Source organism: Scyliorhinus torazame, chromosome 17 (assembly GCF_047496885.1).
Source record: "Scyliorhinus torazame isolate Kashiwa2021f chromosome 17, sScyTor2.1, whole genome shotgun sequence".
Lineage (NCBI taxonomy): Eukaryota > Metazoa > Chordata > Chondrichthyes > Carcharhiniformes > Scyliorhinidae > Scyliorhinus > Scyliorhinus torazame.
The window spans coordinates 115,211,586-115,223,178 of record NC_092723.1 but is presented as its reverse complement, the minus strand read 5'-3'; the positions used below and the strand labels follow the sequence as shown (position 1 = coordinate 115,223,178).

The window sequence follows — 11,593 nt, the reverse complement described above, 5'->3', positions numbered from 1 at the left end:
AAGCCTTGGGATTTTCCTTAACCCTATTTGCCAATGACTTTTCATGACCCCTTCTAGCCCTCCTGACTCCTTGCTTAAGTTCCTTCCTACTTTCCTTATATGCCACACAGGCTTCGTCTGTTCCCAGCCTTTTAGCCCTGACAAATGCCTCCTTTTTCTTTTTGACGAGGCCTACAATATCACTCGTCATCCAAGGTTCCCGAAAATTGCCGTATTTATCTTTCTTCCTCACAGGCACATGCCTGTCCTGTATTCCTTTCAACCTGTATTCCACATCACCAAACCAAGAATCAGAGAGGATGCCCCTAGCCCTGCACCTCAGACAGGCCATGGCCATCGCCAGAGGTATTTACTCCTTCTCCACGGGATGCCCCTTGCCGCCCTCCTCGACATCCTTCTCATTTAAGAGATATTCTCTATCTCTTCCTGGTTCAGCTGCTCTCCCCGCTGCAGTGCCAGGTTGTGCAGAGCGCAGCTGACCACAATGATGTAGGACACTCTTTGGGAGCTGTATTGGTGGCTCTCCCTGACTGGTTCAGGCACCAGAACAGCATGCTGAGCAGTCCATTGCCTGTTTGCCCAGCGCACACGTTGATGCATGAGCCTCAATGTACAGAGTCTCACTGGGGGTTTGGGGCATCCGCACTGCCGTCATCAGCCCCTTCGGCCCCGAGGAACCATCCCTCCAGCCGCTGCTCACCCTCGAAAACAGCTGGGATCTACAAATGCTGCAAGATGTAACTATCATAGACGGGAACACATCTGCAAAATGCGCATCGCGTAGTCACATATGATCTAGACATTGAGGGAGTGGTATCCTTGCGGTTAACAAATGGCGCCCCGTGCGCCATGGGGAGCGCAGAGCCATTTGGGCACAATCGATGACACCCTGCACCTGAGGCATGCCTGCTCTCTGGGCAAAGCCCATGGCCTTGGCATCCAGGCTCGCCTGGTTTCAATCCAAGTTAATGTACTTGTGGGCCCTCACAAATGGCCCATGAATGACCCCTCTTATGCACACGTGTGCTGCTGACAGGATTATGCCGCATAGGTCATCTGTGTAGCCCTGAAACGAGCCACTGGCATAGAAATTCAGAGTGGCAGTAACTTTACTGTCACAGGCAATGGGCGATCTCCCAGTCCATGTGGTGCTAACTCTTGCATCACATGGCACAGATGACCCACAGTTCCCAGGGACAGATGCCGTCTTCTCCGTCACAGGGCCTTTGACATCTGAAGGTAGGAAGTTTGACACCAAAATACTCATGGTCAATAATATTTCCCCTGAGGCTCTGCCATCTGCGGCCCTGCTCCCTGAAGATCAATGGGCCCTCTCTCCCCCACCTCTGCAGAGCACTGTTTCTAGCCATGTGCAGTGGCACTTTGATGTCACTGCTGCTGGTCGATCACAATCAAAAGAATTGTCAGCTTTCCAGTGGCCACTCTGGAAGGACAAACCCTTAGCGGTTATATCGCCACAAGCCCAGCAAGCAGGACACAGGAAGCGCTGCCTGTAAAGCAGCCGCTAGACCCCTTTACACCTAGAGGCTCACAGACATGAAGGGCTGCTAAGGCCTGCGTGCGACCTCACCCCCCGAGATGCTGATACAGAACACCGTTCCCCCACCCCTGCCCCGGATTAAACTTATCTGTGCCCCCTGCCGCCTCTCCAGTGCCTGTCGTGTTCAGGTAAGATTGGAAAGGCTCATCCTTACCCTGCAGGCACGGCTGGAAGAGGTACCTCTCGAAGCTCTCATTGACTTCCACGCTGAAGTGTTCCTCAAACTTCAGAAGCACCGTCTTATATTTTGTTTTGTCCTCGCCTTCCGCGAATGCCAGGGAGTTGTAGATGTGGATGGCATGTTGCCCCGCCGTGGAGAGGAGGAGGGCGATCTTCCTGGTGTCCGATGCATTCTCCCTGTCTGTGGCTTCTAGGAAGAGCTGGAAGCACTGTTTCAACAGCTTCCAGTTTACGCCGAGATTACCAGCGATTCGGAGCGGCTGCGGCGGGCTGATGTTTTCCATGGAGCAGGATGGCGGATTTTTGAAAGGGTGCAGGTAGGTCTCACAGTCGCTGGTTAGCTTCCACTACTGGTATCATGTCATGTTGGGTGTTCTGATGCACAAATGATCCAACACGGCTGTAGATGGTACAACTCAGTTTTATTGTCTAAACAACTGTAATAACTAACTACTGTCTTGGGTACGTGCTTCACCAGCTAACCTGTGGACCCAGCCCTATCACCATCTTAGTGAGGCACTCAGCACATGGTCTATGTCTGAGTGGCGCGCTGTGAGCTCTGTGCTCTGAGCTAACTCCTGGTAGAATGAGCTGGAACTGTGGTGTTCCCTGTTTTATAGTGCGTGTGCTCTCACTGGTGATTGGCTGCGATGTTATGTGTGTGCTGGTTGGTCCAACTGCCTGTCCATCAGTGTGTGTGTGAATGCACCATGATATGCTGATGTGGATATCATGACAGTGCCCCCTCTGCAATGTGCATCCTAGATGATAATGGCAACCTGAGTGCACGCCTCCGATAGCCCCTTCGGAGGTGAGGTCACTAGATTCTTGTTTTTATACAGCTGTTGTGTATCACGCCACGTGATGTCACGCCGGTGACTGATGAATATTCAGTGTGTGGGGAAATGCCGGGGGTGGGGGGGGGGGGGCTCACTGATATTACAATCTAATAAAATGAGGTTCCCAGCATTCCGCGGCACATTTCTCATTACGCCGCCGAAAAGGGGCCTAGAAAATCGGAAATCGAGATCTTGCCGGAAACAATCGTGTTTTCTGATTCTCGCGAATTTTTCACCTGCATTGCCATTCTCACTGCTGGCTCAAAATTGCCCTTTGGTCTATATTGAGTGAACAGATCTAAACTGAGAAAATTAATGGTTACTGCAATCAGTCATAAAAGTTGGTAGTGGGGTGGGGGCAGGAAGAGGTTGAGGATCAGGTGTGAAAAGAAATGGGGTGGGATTCTCCGATCTCCGACACTGACATCGCGTTCGGTGATCGGCCGGAAAATCCCCATTGGCGCCAAAATCAGGGGCGGTGCCGCTTTTGCGATGCCCCGTCCCCTCCAAAACGACGTACTCGGAGAGTACGCCGCACACTGTTTGGATGGCCGCAGGACGTCACCTGAGGCCCTCCCCCGATACTCGGCCCCCGATGGGTCGAGTTCCCGACGGCGTGCGTCACTCATGCTATTTTCCTTCGGGAATCCAGCGTGGCGGCTGTGGACTGAGTCCAGGCAGAGGGGGCTTTCGCAGAGGCTGGGGGCACTGGTGGGGGGTGGTCCGGGGGTAGCGAGCCTGGCCAAAAGGGGGTACTACAGCTACAGCTGGGGGCTTTATGCTGCGTGCCTGCTAGCCCCCCACCAGACGGAGGATCGGTGGAGGTTTTGTGCCATTTGTTCGGGTGTAAAACGCCACTATTTCCACGCCGGCGTCAGTACTTAGTCTCAAAATCGGAGAATCCAACCCATGGACTCAGCCATCATACATCACAAATAACCCAACAACTCGTTAATGCCCCCATAGTCACATGGGTGAAGTAGTAGATAAGGCTGCTGACTGATTTGGAACTCCAGTGTACCGAGTGAAAATCCGGACAGGAAAGGGAGAAACTTGGAAAACTCAGTTACTGTTGTTCCAGATTTCTTTTTTAATTCATTTATGGGATGTGGGCGTCGCTGGTTAGGCCAGCATTTATTTCCCAACCCTGGTTGCCCTTCAGAAGGTGGTGGTGAGTTGCCGCCTTGAACCGCTGCAGTCCTTGAGATGTGGGTACACCCACTGTGCTGTTAGGAAGGGAATTCCAGGATGTTGCCCCAGTGACGGTGAAGGAACGCCGATACATTTCCAAGTCACGATGGTGAGTAACTTGGAGGGGAACCTCCAGTTGGTGAGGTTCCCAGGTATCTGCTGCTCTTGTCCTTCTAGGTGGTAGTGGTCATGGGTTTTGAAGGTGCTGCCTAAGGAACCTTGGTGAGTTACTGCTGTGCATCTTGTAGATGGTACACACGGCTGCCACTGTTCGTTGGTGGTGGAGGGTTTGAATGTTTCTGGAAGGAGGAGCAGTCAAGTGGGATGCTTTGTCCTGGATGGTGTTGGGCTTCTTGAACGTTTTTGGAGCTGCACTCATCTAGGCAAGTGCCTGGTGCCTTGTAGATGGTGGACAGGCTTTGGGAGGTTAGGAGGTGAGTTACTCGTCATAGGATTCCTAGTCTTTGATCTGCCTCGTAGCCACAGTATTAATATGGCTAGTCCAGTTTAATTTCTGATCAATGTTGATTGTGGGGCATTCAGCGATGGTGATGCCATTGAATGTCAAGGGGCAGGTGGTTAGATCCTCTCTTGTAGGAGATGGCTATTGCCTGGCAGTTGTGTGGTATGAGTGTAACTTACCACTTGTCAGCACAAGCCTGGATATTGAAGTGTTGGGTGCTCTGCCACACAGATGAACCAACACGGTTGTGAATGGTACAACGCAGTTTTATTTCAAACATCTATTCACATTGGTAAACCGTTTACTGAGGTTCGATCATGACCCTTGATTCTGTGGACCTATTCCTAATTCTATCTTGTGGTGGCACTCAGCACATGTTGGATGTCTGAGTGGCCTGCAATGAGCTTTGTGCCCTGAGCCGTCTCCTGCTCGAGTGCCCAGGAAGTGTTGTGTTCCCTGTTTTGTACTGTGTGTGCTCTTGCCTGTGATTGGCTGTCATGTTGTGTGTGTTGATTGGTCCGTTGATCTGTCCATCAGTATATATGTATGTATGTGCAATGATGTGTACCCGAATATCATGACATCCTCCCTTTTTTACAAGAACATGTGCCTACGTGGTCATAATGATGTGTACTGAGTGTAGCTAAATGTGTGTGTGTGCAATATTTACAGCATGTACATGGGGCTAAACTATATACAAGGGGCGATGTCGGGTGTGACATAACAACGAGGTTGTACCATAAACAAAGAACGGTTGAACGATAAAACAAATTCCTGCAACGATAAGAACATAAACATGTTAACACAGTGGTAGTATGAGTTCAATGTACAAGCAGTCTCATAAGTCCAGTCTAGTAGGTGGGCGACGAATTCGGGTTGACCATTAGGGTGGCACACCATCCATCACCCGGATTGATCGTGTTAACTGGCACCGGCTGGTGGGTCCTGGGTGGAGACATTTGGTTCCCATCAATGACCACAACACGGAAGGCGTCCCGGTCGTCTGTGTCACTGGTCTGGACATCGTCTGGGCACGATTCGTAATAAGGAGGCTGAATGGTCCGCACGTCCCTGCGAGATTGTCGGAGTTGGGGAACATTGACAGGTTGAGCTGCTCGACAGCAAGCAGCGTAAAGGCCCACCTTGCCACAGCGGAGGCATTGTCGGGTTCTTGCGGGACATTGCCGCTTTAAATGTGCAGCTCCACAGTTGCCGCGGCGTCGTGTCGTCATGGCGTTCGATGCGCCACTGCGCATGCGTGGTTCGGTCTTGCGTCGAGCGCGCCTGCGCATCACGTCCCTCAGTGTTGCCGTAGTTTTTGGCGCACACAAGCGCGGGAGGCCTCGAAAAGCGCGCAAAATGTCCACCCTCGTCTGGGCCACAGGCCGGGAGGAACTCGATCGCCTGGCCCCGTTTGGCCTCGTAGGGCGCCTGCCTCGCCAATCCGGCCGCGTAGGACCCCTGCTGCGTCGATTCGGCCGCCTGAAATTGGGTATAACGGCTGGTCGCGTTTTCGTGCAGGACACAGACTGCGGAGGCTAAGGTGAGGCCTTTTATTTTTAAGAGCTGCTGGCGTAGGGTGCCCGAGGTGACCCCAAAAACGATCTGGTCCCGAATCATGGAATCGGAGGTGGTGTCGTAACCGCAGGACTGCGCGAGGATGCGGAGATGCGTAAGGAATGACTGAAAGGGCTCATCCTTACCTTGCAGGCGCTGCTGGAAGAGATACCTCTCGAAGCACTCGTTGACGTCAACGTTGAAGTGTTGGTCGAGCTTGAGAAGGACCGTCTTGTATTTGGTCTTGTCCTCGCCTTCCGCGAACACCAGGGAATTGTAGACATGGATAGCGTGTTGACCTGCCGTGGTGAGGAGGATGGCGATCTTTCTGGTGTCCGAGGCGCTTTCCTTTTTGTTGGCTTCCAGAAAGAGCTGGAAGCGCTGTTTGAACAGCTTCCGATTAACGCCGAGGTTTCCAGCGACTTGCAGCGGCTGCGGTGTGTTGACGGTGTCCATGGCGCAGGATGGCAGATTCTGGAGGATCTTTAGATAGGTACCAAATTCACTCCTGGTACTATGAAGTGTTGGGTGCTCTGCCACACAGATGAACCAACACGGTTGTGAATGGTACAACGCAGTTTTATTTCAAACATCTATTCACATTGGTAAACTGTTTACTGAGGTTCGATCCTTGATTCTGTGGACCTATTCCAATTCTATCTTGTGGTGGCACTCAGCACATGGTGGATGCCTGAGTGGCCTGCAATGAGCTCTGTGCCCTGAGCCGTCTCCTGCTCGAGTGCCCAGGAAGTGTCGTGCTCCCTGTTTTGTACTGTGTATGCTCTTGCCTGTGATTGGCTGTTGGGTTGTGTGTGTTGATTGGGCCGTTGATCTGTCCATCAGTATATATGTATGTATGTGCTATGATGTGTACCTGAATATCATGACATATTATCCAGGCCTTGCTGCATTTGGACATGGACTGCTTCATTATCTGAGGAGTCGCGAATTGTGCTGAATATTGTGCAGTCATCCGCAAACATCCCCACTTCTGAACTTATGATGGAAGGGAGGTCATTGATGAAGCAGCTGAAGATGGTTGGGCCTAGGACACTAGCCTCAGGAACCTGAGATTGTTGCTAACCACAGTACGCATGTCCAGCAAGGCAGTTTGTCACAGCTGTCTCACAACACGGCGCTGAGGTCCCAGGTTCGATCCCAACTCTGGGTCACTGTCCGTGTGGAGTTTGCACATTCTCCCCGTGTTTGCGTGGGTTTCACCCCACAACCCAAAGATGTGCAGGGTAGGTGGATTGGCCACGCTAAATTGCCCCTTAATTGGAAAAAATGAATTGGATACTCTAAATTTAAAAAAAACAAATAGCTGACTCACAACCTTCCATTGAGTAATCATTTCCTAAATCTCAAAATTATACCTACATATTTCTTCCTTTTATGATGGCTGCTACAGCTCCATGATGACGTGTAGTTCATGTTTAATTGTTGTGAAAGAAAATGCTCTGAAAGGTTATGGATGGCATTAATGCTTCAAACCTAAGTATAAACAATTTCAGAGCTGTTTCACAGTTTGTTGTCAATACTCTTACCAGTTTTATAGATACTGACTAAACCGTTTGCCAATTCAGTTAACAGGGAGAAAATAAATTTAATAAATAGCACCATGGTCAGTTAAGTTTCCTTACTATCAGGTGGAACTTAATTTGCAATGTCAAGATTTATAAAACTATGAACTTAGTTACACAGCACATGCTTTTTGCCACTACCCGGATTACTGGTGGGTAGGAAGCAAGTTCACATATTTATGGTTGGCCCAGAAGTGCATTACCCTCCAAGTTGCAAAGGAAAACAATTGGCGGGATTCTCCAATTGCCGACGCCGAACTTGTGTTCGGCGATTGGCCGGAGAATCCGTTTTTATGACGGAATCGGGGGCAGCACCGTTTTCCGGATGCTCCGCCGCCTCAAAAACGGCATACTCGAGGAGGATGGCGCACGCCATTGGGACGGCCTCAGGATGTCACCTGAGACCCTCTCCCGATGCCTCCCCCCCCAAATGGGCGGACTTCCTGACGACGTCGGTCGCATGGCCTCTCAATTTGTCGGAACCTCGCGTGGTGGCTGCGGACTGTGTCCAGTGCCGCCACAGTCGGGGGGGGAGGCGGGGGAGCCGTTCCGCTGGCAGGGTGGGTTTAGGTGGGGGCTGGGAGGACTGGTTGGGGGTGGAGAGGGGCGTTACAGGGGGGCACTATCTGGCAGGCTGGGTCCGCACGCGGCTGACGCCATGTTGTATGGCGCGGCAGCAGCAGACCACCGCCGTGCACATGCGCGGCCACGGACCCGGCCATTCTGCGTCCGTATCTGCAGGGGGCTTTAAGTGGTGCGGCTGCTAGCCCCCCACCGGGCGGAGCATGGCCTGATGTTTGTTTAAACCCCCATTACCAAGGCTGTTTTGCCCTGAGGCAGCAGGTCCTAGTCTTGGGACCACCTCATACCAACAAATTTAAAGAATGCTGGCAATTCCTCACCCCAGACTAACTTCTGATAACCCCTTCCTGCCTCCAATCTCCACTTCTCCCTCACACCAGTTCCCGTGACCAGGCTTCTGATTCTTTCCTTTTGGTTACCACTGCAGGTCCTCAGATCCCTGAGCAGTGGCCTGATTTTTGTTTGATCTTCTTCAATAAATTGTTTGTGTTATACCAGCTTGATGTGAATGAGGCCGACAACCCAATAATGAACACCTTGGGCCTTACCATTCAGGCTCAGGGAATGCAAACACCACCCACCCCCCGCCCCCAACACTTCCAGGTGCGACTAATTTTTACGCCTGTAAATTAAATCTATCAGGCTGCCATCGTGACCTACTGAACAAATACATTGCCCAATGTAATTTTAACCATACATACCAAAAGATCCTATCAATTGCTGGTTAGCATTTAGTTAGCTGATCTCATCTGAGTAGCAGTTGGAGCACTCCATTTGGCCTCAGCAAATGTAGGGTAGAAGCACATAACACAGACCACCAATCAATTCATATTGCTCTGCATATTTGGGGATTTCCGTAAGTTCCACACGGCCCGTGCTAACAATAGTGGCAGGCTAATTGAGCAGGGGTTTTCCCAGCCCTGATGTCATATTTTCTTGTTCCCTTGCTGGCAGAGCACTTGGTTTTGAAGATGAATTAGACAAAGTGGACCTCAGGATTCACCCAGCTCCTCACCTCTAATGAAATGCAGGCAGCAAACACGAAGGCCTCAAAGGTAAGTCCCTTAATATTAGGTGAGAGATTGGTGCTGGAGGCCTTCTGGCAACTGTGTTTGAACAGACCCCGTACTGCCATTGTTAATATCTGTTAGGACTGCACCAACTGCTGAATTTCCTCTCTCCATTTCCCAGGTACAAGGCCCTGTGTGGAGGTATAGACCAGGTCATTTAAATAACCTGAATCCACAAACCCAGGTGAGTTTATAATTTAAACTGTTGATTACTTTAAAATACATTGTTCTGATGTCCAATATTTTGGTTTGATAACTGAATTTCTCAGCAGCTAACCAGAGTGAAGAATCTCCATGTCTGTCAGTTGGTGCAATGTCCAAACTAATAAGTTACTTTGATGATTAATTATTCAGTGCAGCACACTTAGGATGCACAGTGTCTAACTCGTACCCAGGCACTGGGATCTCAGTTAAAGTCCCAGTGCGTCATTCCTTAGATGGCGCAGTTAGTGAATGTACTGCCGAATGTTGAACTGAGGCACAAGACTAGAAAGGTCAATTTCAGACCTGTACTTAGTTAACTCAGCCCTGCACAAGCAGAAATAGTACGAAGTCTTACAACACCAGGTTAAAGTCCAACAGGTTTGTTTCGATGTCACTAGCTTTCGGAGCGCTGCTCCTTCCTCAGGTGAATGCAGACCTCTGCATTCACCTGAGGAAGGAGCAGCGCTCCGAAAGCTAGTGACATCGAAACAAACCTGTTGGACTTTAACCTGGTGTTGTAAGACTTCGTACTGTGCTCACCCCAGTCCAACGCCGGCATCTCCACATCAAGGCAGAAATAGTAATACAATAATTAATCAGAGAGCTGCCTGGGTGAATTTCTTCAAAGTTTGGTGTGAAAACTCTCAACTATGGTGATGAGTCTCATACTAAACTGGCCAAATAAGTTATTTTGTTTGTAGAATATTCTATTATTTATCCAATGTTCAAAATATAACAACATGGTATAATTGTGCAGCTTCCTGGCTGATTTGCTTGCATGGTGTCCTCCAGTGCTTCACTCTGTTGCACTCATTGTACTCTGGGTTTATTAAAATTAGATTGCCCCACCCTCAATACCTGATGCAGAATGTAGCAAGAAAACTAAAGAGCAAAACCTCATTTGATTGCTCATTTTGTTATTGCAGCATCGTCACCACAACAGGAGCTAAGGGACCGAAACAAATGCGTATGACAGTTCTAAGCAGTGGATCTGTGGAAATAGTGACGGTCCCTTGACACCCACAACTGCAACATTGCCTTAAATGAAAACAATAAAAACAAATATGAATTTATTGTAACTTTCCACAGATGTATCTTTGATTTTAAATCAAGCAGTGTGCATCATATTTTCCTGGCCTATTTTCTCCATCACGCGCACAAAAGAAATGGACATGTTGAATTTTCCGATTCTGCCAGCAGTAGGTTTGAGGTCAGATTACCACCAGCGTAAAAATGAGTTGCCGTTTTCCTCTCGCCACTTTCATGGTGGGAGAACGAAGGGCCATCTTTCCCACTGAGCCATGTCGGGAATGTTATTTGCATGTATTAGCATGTTAATGCACACTCATTAAAAATGCTTTCCATTGGAATCACATTCCCCTCCCAAATTCATGCCACTCCAGTGAGATAAGACTGGTCTAAATTACAACCAGATATAAGTGGCGTGCAGCTGTCCACCCTCACTTGACTTGTGATTTTGAGGTGAATGCAACATTCAAATCCTACCTGCAACAGGGCTGCTCTGGTTCCTCAGTGATATCAGTGTTAGGTCAAACTGGTGGGGGTGTATGGTGGGGCTGCTCACCATGGCTGCCTTGGGTGTTGTGCTGGACTGCTCAACTTGGCTGTCGTGCTACTCTGGTATTGTGCATTGGTTCTCAGGCAGTATCAAGGGTGAAAGGGGCGTGGTAGTTTTGGAGAAGCGGGAGGAGGACAGAGACATTAGGGTGAAGGGGTTTGGTAGGGTTGGAGTGGGTAACAATAGCAAGCACAGGGAAAATTGGGGGTGGGAAGCTGGAATTCGACATGCAACAGTAGGCAGAGGTGGAGGGATTCAATTTGCGTGGAGAGGACGGGAAGCACACAGAGTCTAGAGTGCGAAAGATGTGAGAGATGTTAATATAGTACAAGAGTGACAGGTTGTACGGAGACCCCTGGAGCAGGGAGCAAAGGGAAACAGCCTTGTGTTTACTGAGAAGTTGGAGAGCTGAGTGAGAGATGGCCCCTGGGTTGATGCCAAGTGGTCAAGGTGAGAGATTAAAGGCCGTCTTAGGGCTCTGTGGGCCATGCTACAGGGCTATGCATGGCTGGCATGTTGTGTTCCCGCTCCAGGAAGAGCAAAGGCCTGTGTGCTCAATGGGGATCAGGCACAACCTGGTATGTGGGGTATGGGCTTAGCCTTACTGTGGATGATGGCTCGGTAATGTGCTGCTGATGGGATTATCATGGTCAGGGAAGGCAAGTGCAGCCTGTAAATGGAGAAAATGTAATTGGAGGGGTACTAAAAACTCTTTGGGGTGGGGCAGAAGAGTCACCTCTTAATGTGACTGTGCATACATCTGGGTGGGGAGGGGTGAGGTCAA

The 11,593-nt window shown here is 49.9% G+C and overlaps 1 protein-coding gene and 1 long non-coding RNA gene across 2 annotated transcripts; one reads left to right on the top strand and one right to left on the bottom strand.

Annotated features, from left to right (window-relative positions):
• Positions 1 to 4,504: 4,504 nt before the first annotated feature.
• On the bottom strand, positions 4,505 to 8,862 carry LOC140393564 (uncharacterized). Its single transcript, XM_072479851.1, has 2 exons — positions 8,658 to 8,862; positions 4,505 to 6,324 (listed from the first exon to the last, which is right to left on the bottom strand). Exon 2 carries the CDS (start codon positions 6,245 to 6,247, stop codon positions 5,243 to 5,245), a length of 1,005 nt encoding a protein of 334 aa, XP_072335952.1. The 5' UTR covers positions 6,248 to 6,324; positions 8,658 to 8,862; the 3' UTR covers positions 4,505 to 5,242.
• On the top strand, positions 8,809 to 10,284 carry LOC140393566 (uncharacterized). Its single transcript, XR_011935666.1, has 3 exons — positions 8,809 to 9,011; positions 9,148 to 9,210; positions 10,157 to 10,284. It is a non-coding gene; the product is annotated as an uncharacterized lncRNA (long non-coding RNA).
• The last annotated feature ends 1,309 nt before the right edge of the window (positions 10,285 to 11,593 follow it).